This window comes from Heteronotia binoei, chromosome 17, assembly GCF_032191835.1.
Source record: "Heteronotia binoei isolate CCM8104 ecotype False Entrance Well chromosome 17, APGP_CSIRO_Hbin_v1, whole genome shotgun sequence".
Classification (NCBI taxonomy): domain Eukaryota; kingdom Metazoa; phylum Chordata; class Lepidosauria; order Squamata; family Gekkonidae; genus Heteronotia; species Heteronotia binoei.
This window is the reverse complement of record NC_083239.1, coordinates 47,634,464-47,658,176: the sequence shown is the minus strand read 5'-3', so window position 1 is coordinate 47,658,176 and position 23,713 is coordinate 47,634,464. Positions and strand designations below refer to the sequence as shown.

Genomic DNA, 23,713 nt, shown 5'->3' with positions numbered 1-23,713 from the left:
ATTCTATGTGGCTCTTACGTTAAGCAAATTTGGCTACTCCTGGTTCAAACTCTTGTCCGGGAAGGAGTGGTTGAGCCTTGCTGGTGTGTGACGCTATCCCTCCCCAAAGTCCTCCATGGATAAAGCGTGGGGGGGGGGAGAAATCAGGAGGGAGCCTTTCTCTTCGCCCAGCAGCTGACCCCCGAGTCCCCTCTTGCCCTCTACTTTACCCAGGGCTTCCCAAGGAAAACTGCCTTGGGGCCCTTGGAGCTGTTGACATCTCCTTTCTGCAACGCCTTGTAGCTGGAATGTTATTTCCCACACACACACACACACACACCCTCTTTCTTTCCTTAATATGAACCAAAGAAGGACGCAGGCAGACTCAGGGAGGGAGGCTATAAAACAGGCCTTCCAAGGCACAGAAAAAGACTTCTGGGTCGGCCAGAGCCGCCCACCCGCTCCCTCCGCCCCCGCATGCTCCCAGCCTCCGTGCCAACATCTGTTTCCCCAAGTTCTCCCTCCTCCCTGTCGCTTTTGGGCCTGTTCTCCGGGGACTGTCCTGCCTCCACCCTCCTTCCCTTCCATCCTCTCTTCCATTTCCCATGCTGCTGGCTTGCAAGAATCTGCAGCGGAGTAAGCCTGGGCTGGCATCAGGGCAAACCATCTTGTCCTGGAAGATCCAGGGGCATGGACCAGACCAGATTGTCCAAGTCACCCTCCTCGGCCCGCTTCCTCCACGATCCCATCAATAAAATCATGAGATAAAGCTTAGCGATAGGCAAGGCTTTTTTCTTTCTTTTTTTTTTGCAGCAGGTACTCCTTGGCATACTAGGCCACACCCCCTGATGCAGCCAATCCCCCAAGAGTTTACAGGACTCTTCGTATAGGGCCTACTGTAAGCTCTTGGAGGATTGGCTACAGCGGGGCGTGTGGCCTAATATGTAAAGGAGGTCCTGCTAGAATTCCTTACAGGGCTTTTCGTACAGGGCCTACTGTAAGCTCTTGGAGGATTGGCTACAGCGGGGCGTGTGGCCTAATATGCAAATGCGGGGCTTTTTAGTTGCAGGAACTCCTTGGCCTATTAGGCCACACCCCCTGATGTAGCCAATCCCCCAAGAGCTTACAGGGCTGTTCTTACAGGGCCTTCTGTAAGCTCCAGGAGGATTGGCTACATCAGGGGTGTGTGGCCTAATATGCAAAGGAGGTCCTGCTAGAATTCCTTACAGGGCTCTTCTCACAGGGCCTGCTGTAAGCTCCAGGAGGATTGGCTACATCAGGGGTGTGTGGCCTAATATGCAAAGGAGGTCCTGCTAGAATTCCTTACAGGGCTCTTTGTACAGGGCCTTCTGTAAGCTCCAGGAGGATTGGCTACATCAGGGGTGTGTGGCCTAATAGGCAAAGGCAAGGGGTTTTTTTGTAGCAGGAACTCTTTTGCATATTAGGCCACACCCTTCTTATGCAGCCAATCCTCCAAGAACTTACAGGGCTCTTCTTACAGGGGTGTGTGGCTCAATATGCAGGAGTTCCTGCTACAAAAAAAGCCCTACAATAGGCAAGGTTGACAACTCCAGTTGGGAAATTCCTGGAAATGTGGGGGTAGGCTATAACACCATAGAGTCCACCCTCCAAAGTAGCCCTTCTCTCCTGAGGAACTGATCTCTGGAGACCAGTTGTAATTCTGGGTGATCTCCAGCCCCCCGCCCCGGAGGTTGGGACTCTAGCAATAGGACAAGGGAGAAGTGACCTGGGAGGGGAATGCAGGCATCACAACCCCTCCCCCTGCCACGCCCCAAGTGCCCACTCGGCATTAACCCTTCATACGCCAGGGCTAAAAGCATCTCCCACGTTGCCCCTCCCTCACCGATCAGCTTCATGACGTTGGGGTGGTCGAAGTCCTTCATACAGACCGCCTCACTGAGGAAGTCCTCCATCTCGCTGCGGGTGCAGATGGCAACTGTGGGGAGAAAGAGGGGGCAGGGGCGTGAGCGCTGGGAGAGCCATGCCCCTTTCGCAGCACCTGGGCACAGAATGCGTGCAAGGATGAGGAGAGCAGAGAGACCATGTGTTCCGGAGCTCCTTTGCACATCTGGAAGTGGCTTTCGGGTTGAACATCTAGGAAGATGGAACTCTTTCTGTAGGACAGGGCAGGGGTAGGGTTGCCGGGTGCCCCCTAGCTTCTGGCTGGGGAAGGGGGGTTAGGAGCAGTGTTCCCTCCAAGCTGAGTTAGCGTGAGCTAGCTCACAGATTTTTAGCTTCCAGCTCACCCATTTTTGTTCTAGCTCAGGAAGGATGACCCCCAGAGCACACTAATTGATGCAGCAGCTCATAACTTGAATGCCAGGAGCTCACAATTTTAATACCAGTAGCTCACAGAGTAGAACTGAGAGCCAGTTTGGTGTAGTGGTTAAGTGCACAGACTCTTATCTAGGAGAATCGGGTTCGATTCCCCACTCCTCCACTTGCACCTGCTGGAATGGCCTTGGGTCAGCCATAGCTCTGGCAGAGGTTGTCCTTGAAAGGGCAGCTGCTGTGAGAGCCCTCTCAGCCCCACCCAGTTCACAGGGTGTCTGTTGTGGGGGAGGAAGATAAAGGAGATTGTAGGCCACTCTGAGACTCTGAGTGGAGGGCGGGGTATAAATCCAATCTCGTCATCGTCGTTGTCGTCAACTTTTGCTCGCAAGACTCTGCAGCTTACAGGGAACATTGCCCCAGAGCGCAATAATTTACGCAGTGACTCACAACTTCAATACCAGCAGCTCACAAAGTAGAATTTTTTGCTCATAAGACCCCTCCGCTTAGAGGGAGCATTGGTTAGGATTGCTAAATCCAGATTGGGAAACTCCTGAAGATTTGAGAGTGGAGCCTGGGGAGGGCAGGGACCTCAGTGGGGTACGATGCCGCAGAGTCCCCCCTCCAAAGCACCCACTTTCTCCAAGGGAGCTGATCTCCGCTGTCTGGAGATGAGCTGGAATTCCAGAGGACCTGGAGGCTGGTGTCCCTCTTCTAAAGACATAGCGCTCCCAAGCCCCCAGGCCAGGGGCGGGTTCTCCTGCCTGGGAGGTTCCCAATCCACCTGCCCAGAAGAGGCCGGCCGGGGGAATCTCCCCCGACATTGCCGGTGCAATGATGCCGCCTGCAAGTGACACCGTAGCGCCAGCGACATTGCACGCTGGCCGCTCTAGGCGTTTCGGGGAACACTCTATGGCAGGGGTGGCCAACGGTAGCTCTCCAGATGTTTTTGCCTACAACTCCCATCAGCCCCAGCCGGCATGGCCAATGGCTGGGGCTGATGGGAGTTGTAGGCAGAAAACATCTGGAGAGCTACCGTTGACCACCCCCGCTCTACGGTTTTCCCAGACACTCTAGCAATTTGGGAGGGAAAGCTCTATGGCACAATAGGTCCCATAGAGTTTCCCCCTCCCCAAATGCTAAAGTGTCCAGGAAAACCATAGCGTTTCCCCGGGAACGCCTAGAGCAGCTGGCGCGCAACGTCGCCGGCGCTGCGGCGTCACTTGCGGGTGACATCATTGCACCGCACACGCAAAGCCAGAGTCCCCCGCCAGAAGCTGCAAGGGATTTGGCAACCCTATAAAGACAGATGTGGGCGAGGTAGTTGTATGGTTGCGCTGCCTTGAGAAAACACAGATGGGTGTGCCCCTGCAGCGATGGCATCTGCTAAACAAACATCAGGACGCCAAACTACGGGTGTTTTTACACTGACAGTTTGTGACTCTCTGTCACCGCACTGGAAACTCACCTTTTACATTAGCCAACGTTCTCACAACTGTTTTGCATCGTTGCTGCCCGAAGCATCTACATTTGTTTTGGTGAGATGGGTTCTGGCGCTGCCGCTACAACGTTTCTCTCAAAACTAGTTTTGATCCGGTCGTTTCTCTACAGGCGTTTCAAACTCGTATTGTAGAAGTTTTCATGCGTCTTAAAAGACTCCTCCAAAAGCCACAAGGTGCAGTAATTTGCACGAGAACTGCCAGCACTTGAATTTTTTACATCTCATTGCCTGCCTCATCTTGTAATTTAAATTTGTATTGTTTTTGCAGCGTTGACACGATTCCCAAGCAATCGTATACATTTAGCTAAGCACTGGTATTCCGGCTGCCTTCTGATCTGCCCCCCCCCCCTGCAAATTGAAACGCTTTCAGCAGGCAATATAGAGCTTTGGCTATGCAAAAGGAGCAGAGTAAATTCAGAAATGTAAAAGGGAAATAATTCAAGTGGAACGGTGGCAGGCGATTTGAAGACTCTAAAACTCTGGATCAAACTGAATGTAAAAACACCCAACATGTCTCAATGACGTGTATGAAGAGGGAGGAGTTCCAGTAAGTAAGTAAGAAGCAGGGGGGATGAGGACTGGAGGAAGAATCGGGGCCCTTCTCCTGCTCCGACTTACTCTTCATGGTCTTCACAGCGACCTTCAGGACGGCGCCATCTTGGCTGAGCTGCCCCTCCATGACAGAGCCAAATTCTCCTGCAGAGCCAAAAAGAGAGAAGAAATGTCTGTGAAAAGGATGAGAAAGGCAGCTAATAATAATAATAATAATAACTTTTAATTTCTATCCCGCCCTCCCCGCCAAAGCAGGCTCAGGGCGGCTTACAACATAAAATACATTATACATCAGATTACATGAATTGCAAATAAAATACAAGTTAAGACAAATTACAAGTTAAAATTTACAAATTACAATGGTGCTAAAACATTCGATCTTCAATAATTCCATAAAATTCAGTAACCAAGAGCAATTTTTTAGAGGCATTTCCTAGTTTATCATTGGTTGAAGGCTAGTTTATAGAGGTGGGTCTTACAGGCCCTGCGAAATTGTTCCAAACTCCGCAGGGCCCGCACCTCTTCCGGGAGTTGATTCCACAGCAGTGGAGCAGCAATAGAGAAGGCCCTATCTCGGGTGGCCTTCAATCTGGCCTCCCTTGGCCCAGGGACGGTCAGCTGGTTTTTTCCAGCTGACCGCAATGCTCTTTGGGGCTCATACAATCGGTCTGCAGCACTGCTGAATGGAATTATTTCTCATTTTGCTTCATTCATTCAAACCCTGCTTTTCTCCCAGTGTGGGACTCAAAGGGGCTGACATCAGTCTCCCATCCTCCGTCTTAGCCTCACAACAACCCTGCGAGTTAGCTCAAGCTGAGTGGGTGTGACCGGACTGAGGTCACCCAGCAAGCTCGCAAAGCAGAGTAAGGATTCGAACTTGGGTCTTCCAGATTCTAGTCCAACACTCTAACCATTACACCAGGGGTGGCCAAACTGTGGTTCGGGAGCCACATGTGGCTCTTTCGCACATATTGTGTGGCTCTCGAAGCCCCCACTGCCCCATCAGCCAGCTTGAAGGCATTTTTCTCTTTAAATCACTTCTCCAGACCAATCCAGCCAGCAGCTCAGAGAATGCGTTGAAAGTTGCTTTCTTTCAACCTCTCTCTTCCTCATCTATTTGCTCTCCTCCCTTCTCTCAAGCATCAGATGTCTTGTGTCTCTCTATTTATTGAACACATGAACACATTAAGCTGCCTTCTACTGAATCAGACCCTTGGTCCATCACAGTCAGTATTGTCTACTCAGACTGGCAGCGGCTCTCCAGGGTCTCAAGCTGAAGTTTTTCATGCCTACTTGCCTGGATCCTTTTTAGTTGGAGATGCTGGGGATTGAACCTGGGACCTTCTGCTTACCAAGCAGATGCTCTACTACTGAGCCACCGTCCTTCCCCAATATATTTTATGTGGCTCTTATGTTAAGCAAGTTTGGCCACCCCTGCACCACACCATATTTCAGAAGATGATACAAGAGACAAACAACACTTTTTAAAGAATTACAGGCAATCTCCAGCCTACAGAGCTCATCTCCCCTGGATAAAATAGGTGTTTTGGAGCAGTATTGTCAAACATACGGCCCAAAGGACGGAACTGGCCCACTAACAACCAGTTATTACCTCATTGCCAGATGACAGAGGTTGGGCATTATGTCCCCGGGCTAATGTGTAACAGGTGCTGGAAGTGGGAGGGGGGGTATCAGGTAGATACTTTGAGGAAACACTGTGAGAGTGTTCATCTTTTCAGCATGTTTGTATTTTGAGTTAAAATAATACCGTTGCTTGGATTAGCCTGGCTGATAACAGATGGCCGCTTTGGGGGTGCTTGAAGCTGCCCCGAATACAGTTGGCCGGAAATACAGCACCCCGGATGAGGCTTCCGGACGGCACTTGCAGAAAAGGGCAGGCCGTGGGTGCCAGGGGAGCATCTGGAATGCTCACGTGTCCCGTTCGCGGCTCCTCAGGCGCTCTTCAGGCCCTTGCGAGCCTTCCAAACGACCGGAAGTCACTTCGGAGGTGTCCTAGCGAAAAGGCCCCACTTTTGCCATGGTGCCTTTTTGAGGTGGGTGGAGCCGCCTCAAGGACGGGGTGAGTACGGGATCAGGATGCCCACCAGATGTTTGTGCGTGGAGGGTTTTTTGAGGTCGCCTCCTGAGGCGTCTCTGGGTCGGCCCAAAGTGCAAGTCTGTTAGCAGCCCCTGTGTCCTTTACAAAGCTGATATCTCGTACCTGGCAGTCAATTTTATGGCACAGGTGGCCTGACCCAACAAAGTGACATTTATGTCAGACACATCCAGGGCTTCTTTTTGTAGAAAAAAAAAAAGCCAGCAGGAACTAATTTACATATTGGGCCATGCCCCTGACCACACCATTGTTACGCGCAGGGCTTTTTTGTAGGAAAAAGCCCAGCAGGAACTCATTTGCATATTAGGCCACATACCCCTGATAGTGCCATTGTTCTGCGCGGGACTTTTTTTGTGAGAGAAGTCCAGCAGAAACTAATTTGCGCACTAGACCACACCCCCTGATAGCGCCATTGTTTTGTGCGGGGCTTTTTTGTGGGGAAAAGCCCAGCAGGAACTCATTTGCATATTAGGCCACACCCCTGTCACCAAGCCAGCCAGAACTGTGTTCCTGCTCAAAAAAAGCCCCAAATCCTAACAGATGAATTCAACACCTCTGCTCTGGGGGGTGGACTACGGGGCACTGTCCCCCTCTGAGGTCCCCTATCATCCCCAAGCTGCAGCTCCAAATCTCCAGGATTCTCCCTGTCTGGAGCTGGCAACCCTACCTCCACATCCCCCACTGGTGGCTAGGAGAGACCTAGCTGCTCCATCTCAATATATGCTGCTGCTGAGGTCTGGGAGCAAGCCGGAGCCCTTCGACGCACGACCCGTGCCCTCCATGTGCCTGGGGTTGCCACCCTCCAGGTGGGGCTTGGAGATCACCTGCTTTTACTACTGATCTCCAGCTGGCAGAGATCAGCTGCCCTGGAGAAAATGGCTGCTTGGAAGAGTGGACTTTATGGCAGTGTGCCATGTGGAGGCCCCTCCCCAAACCCTGCCCTCTTCCAGCTCCACCCCCAAAGTCTCTGGGTATTTTCCAACACAGACCTGGCAAGCCTTCATGTGCCATTCCAGGCAGCTGCTTAACTAAAGAACCAACCTCCCTCAGTCATGGGTGGGCTGAGTGGTCTACTCAGCAGAGAGGGGGCCTCTGCACACGCCCAGAGGCTCCCTTGCTTTTCAGGACCGCACCCTGGCCTCGTGAACAGATTCTGGGCTTCACAACCTGGTTCTGATTGAGCCGCTCTCTTCCCCCTCCTTCTCCTTTGCAAACCTGCTCCACCATGCCGTAAATTTGGGAGGACGGGCCAAGTCACACGGGCCTGACTCTTAGGCCTTGGCCGGTCCTTCGCATGCCCCCAGATTTGAGTCGGCAGAAGCAACGGCCGCCGGCAAACTGAGTCAGACACGGAAAGTCTGATTCCGTCCGGAAAATGTTAGCGGTCGTCTTGGCTCTGGAAGCGCTCCCGTCGCGTGCCGAAGCCTTTACAAGACTCATGTTCTTCAGCCCCGGGAGGGGAGGGGGAAATGGATTCCCCACCTGTCTGCGTTTCCTCTCCAAGCAGATGCCTTGGCAAAACCCACGTGACCCCCCATGTGTGGCTGGAGGGGGGGGGGTGTATTGGGGACCTCCTGTGGGATTTTTCACTGGAGGGGTCAGGCTCCTTTTCTGGCTTCCGTCCCACACAATGAAGAAGAGCTTAGGATTGCCAACCTGCATAGGGTTGCCAAGTCTGACTCAAGAAATATCTGGGGACTTTGGGGGTGGAGCCAGGAGACTCTGGGGGTGAAGCCAGGAGCAAGGGTGTGGCAAGCCCAATAAACTTCGAAGGGAGTTCTGGCCATCACATTTAAGGGGACCACGTGCTCCTTTTAAATGCCTTCCCTCTGTTTAGAATAATGAAGGATAGGAGTACCTTCTTTTGGGGCTCATGGAATCGGACCCCCGGGTCTAATCTTTATTAAACTTGGAGGGTGTTTTGAGGAGAGGCACTGGATGTTGTGCTGAAAATTTGGTTCCTCTACCTCAAAAACAGCCCCCCCCCCCCCGAACCCCAGATACCCACAGATCGATTCTCCATTATACTCTATGGAAATCGGTCTCCATAGGGAATAATAGAGTGCCCAGCAGACATTTCCACCCCCCACACACTTTCTGTTGACCCTGAAGCAGGGGGAGGGCCTCCAAATGTGGGGGATCCCCTGCCCTCACCAGGGGATTGGCAACCCTACCTCCCTTCCCTAAATTCCTCCGCCTTGAAATCTCCAGGAACTTCCTAATTCCTCAGTGAGGAGTTTGGACTCACAGATCTCTTGTGTTTACTTATGGAATTCCTCGGATGCTTCCTCCTCTGAAGGCCAGCTTCCATGAAAAATTAACCGGCTGACAGACCCTTTGCTGTTCTGTGGCATTTGTCATATGTAGGGGGAATTATGTCCTGCTTTTGGGGAAACTCCCATGTCTGTTCACTTGGTGAATTCTACTTCCCTTTAAAGGCCCGGGTTCAAATCCGCGTTGTCCCCCACTCCCTCCGTGCAAAAAGGGTTGCCAAGTCCGACTTAAGAAATATTTAGGGACTTTGGGGGTGGTGCCAGGAGACACTGACGGTGGAGCCAGAAGCAAGGGTGTGGCAAGCACAATTGAACTCAAAATCTCCAAAGAGAGTTCTGGCCACCATGTTTAAAGGGAGCACACTTCTTTTAAATGCCTTCCTTCCGTTTGTAATAATGAAGGGCAGGGACACCTTCTTTTGAGGTGCATAGGATTGGTCAGATGCTAAAGCGGAAGCTCAAATACTTTGGCCGCCCAATGAGAAGGGAGCAGTCACTGGAGAAGACCCTGATGCTGGGAAAAGACAGAAGGCAAAAGAAGAAGGGGATGGCAAAAAATGAAATGGCTGGACAACGTTACTGATGTAACAAACACGAATTTGAGTAGACTTTGGAGGATGGTAGAAGACCGAAGGGCCTGGCGTGACTTTGTCCATGGGGTCGCAAAGAGTCGGACTCAACTGTGTGACTGAACAACAAAAGAATTGGACCCCCCAGTCCAATCTTTTTGAAATGTGTGTGTGTGGGGGGGGGTATTTTGAGGAGCGTCACTAGATGCTATGCTGAAAATTTGGTGCCTCTACCTCAAAAAACAGGGGGGACCCAGAGCCTCAGATACCCACAGATCAATTCTCCATTATACCCTATGCGAATTGGTCTCCATAGGGAATAATGGAGTGTCCGGCAGACATTCCCCCCCCTCCCTGATTTCTGATGACCCTGAAGCAGGAGAGGGCCTCCAAACGGGGGGATCCCCTGCCCCCACCCGGGGATTGGCAGCCCTACATGCAAATCAGGCTATTGCTTGCTTGCATTGAGCCAGTCATTTCTCAGGTGCTAACAGAGAAAGGTTGCCAGACGCTACCTAGATATCTCCGGCTAGTACAACTGATCTCCAGATAGCCAAGATTAGTTCCCCTGGAGAAAATATGGGGCTTCTTTCTGAGCAGGGGCGCAGTTCCGGCTGGCTTGGTGTCAGGGGTGTGGCCTAGTATGCAAATGAGTTCCTGCTGCACTTTTCCTACCAAAAAGCCTTGCGTGGAAAAATGCTGGTCGGGGTGTGTGGCCTAATATGCAAATAAATCCCTGTTGGGCTGAAAGAATGCAATACAAGACTATGGGTCACAGTGGATACAAAATCAACGATAGAAAACGACCACAATGTGCCAAGAAATTCAATAAATAACATGCACACGAAAGCTTACGTTCTGATAAAACTGTTGGTCTTAAAGGTGCTATTGACTCCTATTTTGTTCTACTACTTCAGACCAACACGGCTGTCTATTTGAATAAATAACAATGATTATAATCAACGTGTTTCCCACCTGGAGGCTACATAAGTACAGTATTTTGTATAAATACATTATTTCAACTATTGTTTAGCAAAAACGTAATTACTTTTGTACTTGAATTGTTGGCACTTCGTTCTAGAATTTCAGATAGATGATAGAGAGAGAAAGAGAGATGATAGATGATTGATAGATAGATGATAGATAGATAGATGATGATGATGATGATGATGAAGAAGATGATAGATAGATAGATAGATAGATAGATAGATAGATAGATAGATAGATAGATAGATAGATAGATAGATAGATAGATAGATAGATAATCATTGTGATTAATGATGATAGATAGATAGATAGATAGATAGATAGATAGATAGATAGATAGATAGATAGATAGATAGATAGATAACCATTGTGATTTATTGAATTTCTTGGCATGGTATGAAGATGAAGAAGATGAAGATGTTGGATTTATATCCCGCCCTCCACTCCGAAGAGTCTCAGAGCGGCTCACAATCTCCTTTACCTTCCTCCCCCACAACAGACACCCTGTGAGGTGGGTGGGGCTGGAGAGGGCTCTCACAGCAGCTGCCCTTTCAAGGACAACCTCTGCCAGAGCTATGGCTGACCCAAGGCCATGCTAGCAGGTGCAAGTGGAGGAGTGGGGAATCAAACCCGGTTCTCCCAGATAAGAGTCCTCACACTTAACCACTACACCAAACTGGCTACACCAAACAACTGGTAGGGTTGTTTTCCCCTGTAGGAAATGGCTGCTTTGAAGGGGGTCAATGCTATGGCATTATCCCCTGCTGAGGCTTCTCCCCTCCCCAAGCCCCACCCTCCCCAGGCTCCACCCCCCAAATCTCCAGGTATTTCCTAATCCGGATCTGGCAATTCTGCTTGCCATGGGGGTCGGGGTGGGAGGTTCAGCTCAGAGGCCTAGAAGGTTTTGGGAGTACCGTGCTTAGAAAGACAAGGTACCTTGAACTGGCCCCACGTATCTGGGACACGGAGATCCAGATTTCCAAAGCGGGGTAGCAGAGGGAATCAGAGAGTGACGCCTGAGTTGTGCCAGGGCCCACCTCTGAATTTAGGAATAAATCCCAAAGCTCAAGTTTGCTGGAGAAAAGTTGAAACTTTTGGCTGCCCGGAGAGTCTTGTGATTTTCCTCCCACATCACAAATTTTGGCTGTCACCTCTTTCTCTCCTGTTCCTCTGTTTTGTTCTAACGTTTAAATAACATTTTCCTCTGGATCCCTCGATGTTTTGGGACTCTCTGTCTTGCAACGGATCGTATCTCTTTCATTTATTATCAACAGACTTTAATTTATATATATATATATATAACTTTTTAAAAAATCTTTTTTACAGAAAAACTGGAAGGCGTGGAGCAGATCCCCTAATCCAGAGGTTTTCAAAAATACGTTCTGTCAAAGCAAAGCAGAGATTCCTTGATGAGAAGAACAGCTGGAAACGTCGCATGCACTTCAGGCTTCACCCTGAGTGAACTGGGTGCTTCTGAATGTGGGTTCCGAGTTCCCTACAACGTTCAGGCAAACAGAAGTTCCTCAGAAGACACATCAATGTAAAAAAGAGTTCTACTGAGGATTTAGGGTTGCCAGTGGTTGCCAGTCCCAGGTGGAGGCAGAAGATCCCCCGGTTTGGAGGCCCTCTCCCGCTTCAGGGTCATCAGAAAGCGGGGTGGGGGAAGGAAACGTCTGCTGGACACTCCATTATTCCCTATGGAGACTGATTCCCAGAGGGTATAATGGAGAATTGATCTATGGGTATCTGTGGCTCGGGGGGGGGGCTGTTTTTTTGAGGTAGAAGCACCAAGTTTTCAGCATGTCCTCTAGGGTCTGTCCTAACCTCCCCCCACAAGTTTGAAAAAGTTTGGACCAGGGGGTCCAATTCTATGAGCCCCAAAAGAACGTGCCCCTATCCTTCATTATTTCCAAAAGGAGGGAAGGCATTTAAAAGGTGTGTGGTCCCTTTAAATGTGATGACCAGAAACTCCCTTTGGAGTTCAATTCTGCTTGCTGCAACTTTGCTCCTGGCTCCACCCCCAAAGTCCCTAGATATTTCTTGACTTGGACTTGGCCACCCTACAGGATACGAAATTTGAAATACAAACCCAGCCCCCTGCCCTGAGTTAACCAAAGGGTTTAACATAAAAGTTAGCGACTCAAAACAGGGGTTCCCAATGTGATGCCCTGTGGGTGCCTGCTGACATCTTTTCTGGGTCCTACCAAGTGCTTTTAGCAAAGTGGGGGGTGGGGTAGGTGGGACTGCTTCGCAGCAGGACTTCTGACCGGCTCTGCAGATTGAAAAGCAGTCTGCTAAACAGAGCTTCTGCTGGAAAATGTTATTAAGCAGGCCTTTTTTTGCAGAAAAAGCCCGCAGGAGCTTATTTGCATATTAGGCCACACACCACTCCCCGATGTCACTAGTGTTTCACACAGGGCTTTTTTTGGTAGGAAAAGCCCAGCAGGAACTCGTTTGTGTATTAGGCCCACACCCCCTGGCAGCGCCATTGTTTCACACAGGGCTTTTTTTTTTGTAGAAAAAGCCCAGCAGGAACTCAATTCCATATTAGGCCCACACCCCCTGATGTCACTATTGTTTCACACGGGGCTTTTGGGGGGTAGAAAAAGCCCAGCAGGGACTCATTTGTATATCAGGCCACACCCCTGATGCCAAGTCAACCGGAATTGCGTTCCTGTGCATTCCTGCTCAAAAAAAGCCCTACTCTTAAAAGTTATCGATAACCTTGTATCCCTGACATTTTGTGGCTGGCTCCGCCCCTTCCGGCAGCCATTTGTGATGGCGCCCGCGCTAGCTCTGTGTCAGAATATCCAGCAAATCCTGGCCTGTAGAGAGGGCATGCCTGGCCCTCTGATCACCAGTCAAGAGGTGAAAGAGATGGGAATTGAACTTGTTTTAGGGTTGCCAGCTCTGGGCTGGAAGATTTTGGGTGTGAGCCTGGGAGAGGGGGTTTGTGGAGGAGACGGGCTTCTGTAGGGTATCACGCCATACAGCCCACCCTCTAAAGCAGCCATTTTCTCAAGGAGAAATGATCTCTGTTGTCGGAGACTGATTGAAACAGCGGGACATCTCCAGGTGCCACCTGGAAGATATGGCAACTGGCGTGAGTCGCACGGGAAAGACAGAAGCAGGGAGGAAGATGGCAACCCAAACTGACTGCAAGAACGGGTAATATCTGAGGTCCTAATCACCTCCCCCTGCTTTCTCCTCTGGTGGTCCTCCAGGGAAAGTAGTCTGCTGACCAAGATCTAAAGTTTCCCCAGCTGATTCTGTTGTTTTTTATTGCACCTTTCGTTAAGCTCTCTGGATGTCTGAACTGGGAACTACGCCTCCCCACACACACACATACACACGGCATAAAAAAGGGGGTGGAAGTGTTTGGGGGGGGGGGGGAGAGAACGTTTCTGCCGTAGCCAGAGGCTTTTCCAGCTCAGCTTTCCAAAATGCTTTTAAACTAATCCCAGCTGTGCTCAGAGGAAACTTATTTGACTTCCTAAGTGAAGACGAGGAGGAAACCGTGCCAGGCCTGTGACCCAAATGAGGAAAACAGACCTTTCTGCCCCACGCTTTCTGCCCCATGTAGGAAGGGCCTTTGATCCGTGCAAAGAAATGTTGAATGAAAACTTGTTCTTCATTCATGACCTTCAAGACTCTTTTGAGGTTTGCCAACCTACAGGGGGTGGCTGGAAATCTCCCAGAATTACAACTCATCTCTATAGGACAGAGATCAGTGCTCCTAAAAGACATGGCTGGTTCGGAGGGTGGAGTCTATGGCATTGTCTGTGGCAAGCGGAGGGACTGTGGCTCAGTAGAAGAGCCTCTGCTTTGCATGCAGACAGTTCCAGGTTCAACCCCCGGCATCTCCAGTTAAAAGGACCAGGCAGGAGGGGATGGGAAAGACCTCAGTCTGAAACACTGGAGAGCCAGGAAGTGGGGCTGTAGCTCAGTGGAGGGGATGGGAAAGACCTCAGCCTGAGACCCTGGAGAGCCGCTGCCAGTCTGAGAGAGCCATGAAGTGGGGCTGTAGCTCAGTGGTAGTGATGGACCAAGGTTCTGATTCGGTATCAGGCAGCTTCGTGTGTCTTTGTGTGTATTCATCAAGATAGGTACATATGAACATATGAAGCTGCCTTATACTGAATCAGACCCTTGGTCCATCAAAGTCAGTATTGTCTTCTCAGACTGGCAGCGGCTCTCCAGGGTCTCAAGCTGAGGTTTTTCACACCTATTTGCCTGGACCCTTTTTTGGAGATGCCAGGGATTGAACCTGGGACCTTCTGCTTCCCAAGCAGATGCTCTACCACTGAGCCACCGTCCCTCCCCTCCCCTAGGTCGCTGTTAGTGGGTCTGTAGCAGTGGAAAAGAGCAGCGCCATAAAGTCTAACAAAATTTGTGGCAGGGGAGGAGCTTCCATGAGCTACTGCTCGCTTCTTCAGGTTGGAAGACGTGGCTCATGAAAGCTCACGTGCGCTCATGTGCATTATAACTCTGCTGAGGTCCCCTCTCCAAAACCCACCTTCTCTAGGCTTCATCCCTAAACATCCAGGAATTGGGGAGGGACGGCAGCTCAGTGGTAGAGCATCTGCTTGGTAAGCAGAAGGTCCCAGGTCCAATCCCCGACGTCTCCAGTTAAAAGGACCAGGCAAGAGATGATGGGAAAGACCTCAGCCTGTGACCCTGGAGAGCCATGAAGTGAGGCTGTAGCTCAGTGGTAGAGCATCCGCTTGACACACAGAAGGTCCCAGGTTCCAACCCCGGCATCTCCAGTTAAAAGGACCAGGCAGGAAGGGATGGGAAAGACCTCAGCCTTGAGACTCTGGAGAGCCATGAAGTGGGGCTGTAGCTCAGTGGTAGAGCCTCTACTCAGCATTGCAGAAGGTCCCAGGTTCAATCCCCGGCATCTCCAACTGAAAAGGGTCCGGGCAAGTAGGCGTGAAAAACCTCAGCTTGAGACCCTGGAGAGCCGCTGCCAGTCTGAGTAGACAATACTGACTTTGATGGACCCAGGAGGGTCTGGTTCAGCAGAAGGCAGCTTCAGATGTTCATTCATATGTTCATTCCCCAACCTGGAATGGGCAACTCTACTCCTTCTTGTTTAAAAAAACGTCCTGGTTTGTCCTATGCTATACAATCAAACAGTGCAAAAGGCAGGCACCGTGTGAGACAGGACAGCTGGGAGATCGCATGGAGGCTTAATGTTCATGGGCAGGGGTGGGATTCTAGCAGGAGCCGCTTTGCATATTAGGCCACACACCCCTGATGTAGCCAATCCTCCAAGAGCTTACAAGGCTCTTTTTTGTAAGCTCCTGGAGGATTGGCTACAACAGGGGTGTGTGGCCTAATATGCAAAGGAGCCCTGGCTAGAATTCCACCCCTGTTCATGCGCATGCATTCAATAGATGCACTGACCTCCTCCCAGAGATTTTCCACCTGGAGACACCCCCACATTCCATTCAGGTCAGAATCCAGCTCAGTCTCTCACACCTCCAAAATGTATTCCCTCATTCGAGAAGGAAAAGGAAAGGTCCCCTGCGCAAGCACCAGTCGTTTCCGACTCTGGGGTGAGGCTGCTTTCACAACGTTTCACTGCAGACTTTTTACGGAGTGGTTTGCCATCGCCTTCCCCAGTCATCTACACTTTTCCCCCAGCAAGCTAAGGACTCATCTGACCGACCTCGGAAGGGTGGAAGGCTGAGTCAACCTCGAGCCGGCTACCTGAAAACCCAGCTTCCACCGGGGATCGAACTCAGGTTGCGAGCAGAGCTTAGGACTGCAGTACTGCAGCTTTAACACTCTGCGCCACGGGGCTCTGTTCATTGCAAACATAGATACGGGAGTTTCCTGGGACAAGAACCAGAACACGGAGTCCGCTGTCTGGTTTGTTGAGAAACCCCGGCGATGGAAATACGTCATACAAATAATCAATCCACTTATATAATTCCAAATGCCACTTTCTAGTTGTGCAATTTGGGGCGTGTGTTTTTCCTGCACTGGTTTTGCAACATTTGGGTCTCTTCCAGGCTTGGGGGAAAGACACGGGTCAGCTGCAAAGTTGGCCGGCGACGCGTTAACCTCTTCCTACCTGTGCAAAGAGCCTCCCGAACAGGTCCCTGGACTCCCCAAAACTCTGAAACAAGAGCCGCCGTAGGGAGCCAAGTTCTTTAATGTGAAATGCAGCTCTCTCTCCCCACATCCCATTGCTGTTTAGACCTAGAACTTCCTTCTGGAAAACTTGCATGGCGCAGCAATCTCTCTGTCTCTCCCTCCTTCCCAAGTCTTACCGTTTCCATGGAATCGTGCCTCTCAAACTCTTTGAACTCGCTCCTACCTTCATTGAATCACAGAGTTGGAAGGGACCTCCGGGGTCATCTAGTCCAACCCCCTGCATAATGCAGGAAACTCACAAATACCTCCCCCACTAAATTCACGGGATCTTCATTGCTGTCAGATGCCCATCTAGCCTCTGTTGAAAAACCTCCAAGGAAGGAGAGCCCACCACCTCCTGAGGAGGAAGCCTGTTCCACTGAGGAACCGCTCTAACGGTCAGGAAGTTCTTCCTCATGTTGAGCCAGAAACTTTTGATTTAATTTCAGCCCGTTGGTTCTGGTCCACAGAAAACAATTCCACCCCATCCTCTATAGGAGAGCCCTTCAAGTACTTGGAGATCATATCACCTCTTAGCCACCTCCTCTCCAGGCTAAACATGCCCACCTCCTTCAACTGTTCTTTGTAGGACTTGGTCTCCAGACCTCTCACCATCTTGATCCCCAGCCTGCAGTCCAGCACCAGTCACAGAACATGCCTAAGAGAAAGCCACTGTGGTGTAGGGCCTTGGGAGCCCCATGTGGCTCTTTCACACATGTTGTGTGGCTCTCGAAGCCCCCACCATCCCATTGGCTGGCTTGGAGAAGGCCCTGGGGTCGTTTTCATTTACGTGCCCTCCAGAGACTTCTCTCTGGGCTGCAGACGTTATCGGAGAGTGCCGGTCGCCAAGGTAACGTACCTTCCCCAAGGGTTTTCCCCAGTGCCACCTTGTGGCGATCAATCATCACATCTCGCAATTTCTCCTTCAGCTCCTCGCTAATCCCCAGGCTGTTCACTGTAGGGAGAAAAGGAGGTTACGGGATGTGCATAAACACTCTGCGCCGGAAACGGAGCCCAAACTCGAGAGGTCTTTTTTCCCTGGCACTACGAGGGGCGTGGACAAGCCAGTTGCGGATACATTCGGCATCGAAGCCCTTGAGGACTTGGAGAAAGGCATCTCAGCTTTAAAGACAAGAAAGCTCAGGGCCTGGTAGGTCGATGAGGAAGCAATAACCGTCCCTGAATGTCTTCCAACCTCGTCTTCTGATTGGCTCAAAGCGCTAAATAAATTGTTTCAGGTCAGGTCAACTCAAAGCTTGGACAGTCCAATGTTGACCCATAAACTGGGCCCTCTCAAAGGCAGAAGGGTCCTTTTGAACCAGCTTTTCTCCACCCCTTGGCTTCTTCTTGAAGCTGAACCACCTCCTTGACCTTTGACCCCAGCTTACACTATCAACAGAATAAGTCTTGTTTTTAATTGTACAAAGTGTGCATTCCTGCTGGTCCCTCATAGCTACTACCTCTCTGAATTCCACCGAGGCCTTTCCCTAGTCCTGGGATCCCCAACGTGGAGTACATGGGCATCAATGCGACCACCGACACCTTAACTGCTGCCTGGCAACTGTTCTTAGAAAGTGGGTGTGGCCAGGTGTGCTCAGCAAGGCATCTGATTGGCTCCTGGAGGTTTGATTGGCTGTGCAGATTTTTTTTTTTAAAAAAAACACGTTGCTTTGACAGCAGCTGCCACCCCAGCAAAGGTCTTCACTGTGTGACTGAAGGTCAGTCGTGGCGGCCATTTTGTGGCTGGCTTCACCTTCTGTGGCAGCCATTTTGTGGTTGCGCCCACCACATTCTGTCAGAATTCCAAAGGTCCCCACAGGCTCAACGACTTTTGGGACCCCGGCCCTAGCCTGACCGGAGCTACAGTTTGGAATCAAAGTTCCTACTCCAATGAGGGTCAGTATATTCAAATTTGGAGTTCAGAAAGCAGGATTCATGGGGCTTGACCCCAGAAAAATTACTGATTACAACAGTTACTTATACTTTGCTTTTCCAAACAGAGTTCAAAGCAGCTTCATAGTGAAGAGGCAAATATCCTCAGAAGGGGAAGAGATACAGTTCGGATGGAATCCAGGCTTGAGACAGATCTTCCAAAGGTGGTGCATATGGAGCTTATGGATAATGTTTGGGGATGAACGGATGGGAAGGGCATAGGGTCGCCAGTCCTCAAGTCCCACCTGGGATTCCCCTGGGTTGTCCTCAACACAATGGCATCACCTGGAAGTAACGTCATCATGTTGGAGATGTTGCACAGTGACGCTCTTGTTTGAGGGCTGGACTCTAGGGTTTGAAGCCGGTTTGACCATAGAGTTTTGCTCCAAAACCACAGCATCACTGTGCGACACTTCAAATGAGCAGTGACTCATGAAAGCTCCTAAAAAGGCAAAGGTAGTCCCCTGTGCAAGCACCAGTCGTTTCCGACTCTGGGGTGACGTTGCTTTCACAACGTTTTCATGGCAGACTTTTTACCGGGTGGTTTGCCCTTGCCTTCCCCTGTCATCTACACTCCCCCCCCCCCCCAGCAAGCTGGGGATTCCTTTGACCGACTTCGGAAGGATGGGAGGCTGAGTCAACCTGGAGCCGGCTACCTGAACCAGCTTCCGCTGGGATCGAACTCAGGTCATGAGCAGAGGGCTCCGACTGCATCACTGCAGCTTTGCCACCCTGCTCCACGGGGCTCTTATGAAAGCTTCTACCCTACCACAAATTTTGCTAGTCTTTAAGGTGCCACTGGACTCTTTCCTTTTCCTACTGTTACTATTAAGATTCTGTATACCCTCATTCGCTGATAGTTTGTGGTCTTCCCATGGCAGCCATTTTGTGATCGTGCCCACCGTCCTGTGTGAGAATTTCACAGGTGGCCACAGGCTCAGCAAGGTTGGGAACCCCTGAGCTGCAGGAACCCTGGATGGAGGGGGAAGAGGGACCCTGTTCTGTGCCAGACACTCACAGGTGGCTTCGGTGGTTCGGCGACTATACGATTTGCGAACCCGGTAGTGAACCACCAGTTCTCCTTGCTCCATGCTGGGTTCAAATGCTTCCCTGCAGATTGGGGGAGGACAGATGGGGGGAAAATCACAAAAAAAAATGCCCAATATTAGACCCACGGCCAGAAACAAGCAGCCAGTCCACACCTCTGCCCTCGAGGGGCCTGTCCTGGGTCCCAGTTCCTTCGGTTCTCCACTTACCCGTATCGTGTTTCCTTCTTCCTCATCCGTGTCAAGAAGACGATGATGAAGATGGCGGCCGCGACAGCCACTGCCACAGCGATCACCACATACCACCAGTGCCAGGAGAAGGCGGGGGCAGCGTTTTCTACTATGAAGCAGAGACACAAGGGTTATTGGCAAAGGCCATTCTGATTCCCCACCCTAGTCAAGGTGGAATTTCCCTTCCCTTTCCCTGCTTGTACTGCAAAGACAGGATATCTGTGTTTGGAATCAAACATACCTAGGAGCAGGGATATTTATTTTATAGCAGGACCTCCTTTGCATATTAGGCCATCCACCCCTGATGTAGCCAATCCTCTAAGAGCTTACAGTAGGCCCTGTACCAAGAGCCCTGTAAGCTCTCAGAGGATTGGCTACATCAGGGGGTGTGGCCTAATAGGGAAGGGCGTTCCTGCTACAAAAGAAGCCCTGCCTTGGAGAGAAAAGCAGGGGAATTCCATGCCTAGCCTCCTGATTCAACTAGGTTGCCAACTCCAGGTTGTGAACTGCCTGGAGGTTTGGAGACACAGCCTGGGAGGGGCTTAGGGAGGGGAGGTACCTCAGCAGGGTACAATGCCATAACAACCCACCCTCTAAAGCAGCCATTTTCTCCAGGGGAGCCGATCTCTGTCATCTGGAGATCGGTTGCAATTCTGGGCAATCTCCAGGCCCCACCTGGAAGTTGGGAACCCTAAATCACCTCAGTTATCAACATTTCCTGCTTCCAGGTTCCTACTTCGAAGATCACTCTCCCTTCTTGGAGAATTTTAATCCAATTCACTGACTTTTGTTCCAGAGGTTAGCCATGTTGGTCTGCAGTAGGTGAGCTGGATTCTAATCCAGCTGCTCTACCGCTTTTTGTGCATCTCCCTCTTCCTCTTCTCCTCAAGGCAGCCATTTTTAATAATGGAGGGACATGTCCGTGTCAAAGTTGGGTGCACTAGAATGGAAGCCTTCTGTTGAAAAGCCCAGCAGGAACTCATTTGCCTATTAGGCCACACACCCCAATGCAAAGCCAGCCAGAACTGCGCTCCTGTGCATTCCTGCTCAAAAAAAGCCCTGCGCCTATGTGACCTGGAAGTGAGGGAGGCACATCAGGGAGTAAAATGCTGGTTTGGGGGCAAAACTATCGTAGAAGACTACTGTAACGCCCTCTACATGGGGCTGCCCCCGACGCAAACTCTGAGAACGCTGCAGCCAGGTTGTTATCGGAGCTACCTTTACGGGAGCACATTCAACCTGCGCTGCAGACGCTGCGCTGGTTGCCTGTGGCGTTCCGAGCTCGCTTCAAGGTGCTGGTGATGACCTTTAAAGCCCTATATGGCCTGGAACCTGCCTACCTCCGGGACCGTCTTTCCCCACATGAGCCCCAAAGAGCACTACGGTCAAGCTCACAAAACCTTTTAGTGATCCCCGGGCCAAAGGATGTTTGGCTGTCCACCAGCAAGGCAAGGGCCTTTTCGGTAGCAGCCCCTACCCTTTGGAATGCTCTCCCTGATGTTTTCAGGGACTTGCCACAATTCCGCAGGGCCTGCAAGACCGAACTGTTCAAACAGGCTTTTAACACCTAGTGGAGGCGTCTGGTATTTCACCACCCCACAGCATGAATATTTTAATCCGACCCAAGTAGAAACGCAGTGCGCTCAATGACACCTGATAACACCACAGCAAACAGCACTAATTCAAAACTAATAACGCCATCTAGGGATTAAAATTGCATACGTTTGAGACGTTTTAATAATTTATTGTGATTTTACTGTAATAATGTAATTTTATGTTGTTTTAATTGATGTCAGCCGCCCTGAGCCTGTCAGGGAAGGGCAGGATATATTTAAAATATCCCACCATAGAGTTTTGCCCAAAAACCAGAGTGTCGCCCTCCTGATGTGCCTACTTTTAGGTTATGTGGCTACATCACGTTAATTTCTGGTGTTCCTCCTCACTTCCCCACCCCCCTCCAATCCCCATTAGCTGCCCCAAAGGTCCAAGCCACCCTAATTCTCCCTCCCACCCCAAACTCTCTATGATTCTGATTCTCTGTCAATTTCTGACGGCCTCTGGACACATGTTGCTAGGCTTCCCAATCCCCAGGTCCCAGCGGGGGATTCCCCGGTTTTACAGGCTTCCCCAGCCAGCTGGCCGGTGGGGGAAGCTCCTTCCCCACAGCCACCCTGTACCTCTAGATCTTGGGCAGGACCTGCAAGCAGGTCCAGTTTTAAAATGTGTGTGTGCCTTTAAATTGGAGCACGAAGTACTTCATGGGGAAGGGTTAGCAACAGCAGACCTCGCGAGAGTGCAGCCCCTCTGTTTGTTTGGCTTTCCTTTCGGACAAGTGAGTGTGTGTGTAAAGGAGCAGCGTAGCCCCTGTACTTTGCAGACCTCGTTGTGGAGGCAACAGAGAATCCTGCTTTGTTCTACTGCTTCAGACCAACACGGCTGCCCGCTTGCACCAGAAACAAGTTAAGCGTGTGTGTGAGTGAGAGAGAGAAAGCGGGGGGAGGGGAGGGAACTCTATTATTCCCTATGGAGACTTATTCACATAGGAAATAATGGAGAATTGATCCGCGGGTATCTGGGGTTCTGGGGGGTGGTGCTGTTTTTTGAGGTAGAGGCACCAGATTTTCAGCATAGCATCCAGTCCCTCTCCCCAAAATGCCCCCCAAGTTTCAAAAGGATTGGAGCAGGGGGTCCAATTCTGTGAGCCCCAAAAAAGGTGCCCCTATCCTTCATTATTTCCTATGGAGGGAAGGCATTTAAAAGGGGCGCAGTCCCTTTAAATGTGATGGCCAGAACTCCTTTTGGAGTTCAGTTGTGCTTGTCACAACCATGTTCCTGGCCCCACCCCCAATGTCTCCTGGTTCCACCCCATAGTCTCCTGGCTCCGCCCCAATGTCTCCTGGCTCCACCCCCAAAGTCTCCTGGCTCCACCCCCAAAGTCCCCAGATATTTCTTGAATTGGACTTGGCAACCCTACACGTTGCCTCTCACCTGGCTGAGCTCGTGGAGAAAACTCATCTGCAAAAGAAAACAAAAAGCAATCAGTTATTTTCAACAGAGGCTCCACATCCGATCGGGTGTTCACGAACCGGACGGTGCTTAGAAGCAGTTGTGCTTTCCAGACACAAGGAAATAAATCAAGTCCCCCAAGCTGTTTGTCATCAGAAACGACAGGGCATGTTTGGGAATGCATTTTTCCATCTCAGGCGGGCGAGGCAGTCGGTCCCCTTCCTGGACCGCAGCAACCTGGCAACTGTGATCCATGCAACAGTCACCTCGAGACTGGACTACTGTAATGCCCTCTACTTGGGGCTGCCCCTGTCTCGAATCCGGAAACTTCAGCTAGTGCAGAATGAGGTGGCCAGGCTGCTACTGGGGCTTCCCAAGTGGGAGCACATACAGCCGGGGCTGTGGGAATTGCACTGGCTGCCAATAGTATACTGCAGGGGTGGCCAACGGTAGCTCTCCAGATGTTTTTTGCCTACAACTCCAATCAGCCCCAGCCATTGCGGTCTCATTTGGAATACTGTGTACAATTCTGTCAGCACACCTCAAAAAGGATATTATAGCATTGGAAAAAGTGCAGAAAAGGGCAACTAGAACGATTAAAGGTTTGGAACACTTTCCCTATGAAGAAAGGTTAAAATGCTTGGGATTCTTTAGCTTGGAGAAACGTCGACTGTGGGGTGACATGATAGAGGTTTACAAGATTATGCATGGGATGGAGAAAGCAGAGAAAGAAGTACTTTTCTCCCTTTCTCACAAGAACTCGTGGGCATTCCATGAAATTTCTGAGCAGTCAGGTTAAAACAGATAAACGGAAGTCCTTCTTCACCCAAAGGGTGATTAACATATGGAATTTACTGCCACAGGATGTGGTGGTGGCTACAAGCATAGCCAGCTTCAAGAGGGGATTGGATAAAAATATGGAGCAGAGGTCCATCAGTGGTTATTAGTCACAGTGTGTGTGTGTATATATATATGTGTGTGTGTGTGTATGTGTATATATATATGTGAGTGTGTATATATACACACTGTGTATATATACACACGTTTTGGAAATGATTGACGTGTACTTACCTTGATATATTCAT

The 23,713-nt window shown here is 50.5% G+C and overlaps 1 protein-coding gene across 1 annotated transcript in view; it reads right to left on the bottom strand.

Moving 5' to 3' along the window:
• Positions 1-23,713, bottom strand: part of AXL (AXL receptor tyrosine kinase) — a 93,731-nt gene that overhangs the window by 7,938 nt on the left and 62,080 nt on the right. Inside the window, exons 10-15 of the mRNA XM_060257575.1 lie at positions 19,967-19,996; positions 19,602-19,731; positions 19,364-19,455; positions 17,273-17,368; positions 4,391-4,468; positions 1,844-1,936 (exon numbers count right to left, since the gene is read on the bottom strand). Coding sequence (XP_060113558.1) covers positions 1,844-1,936; positions 4,391-4,468; positions 17,273-17,368; positions 19,364-19,455; positions 19,602-19,731; positions 19,967-19,996 — 519 coding nt within the window. The remainder of the gene's footprint in view (positions 1-1,843; positions 1,937-4,390; positions 4,469-17,272; positions 17,369-19,363; positions 19,456-19,601; positions 19,732-19,966; positions 19,997-23,713) is intronic.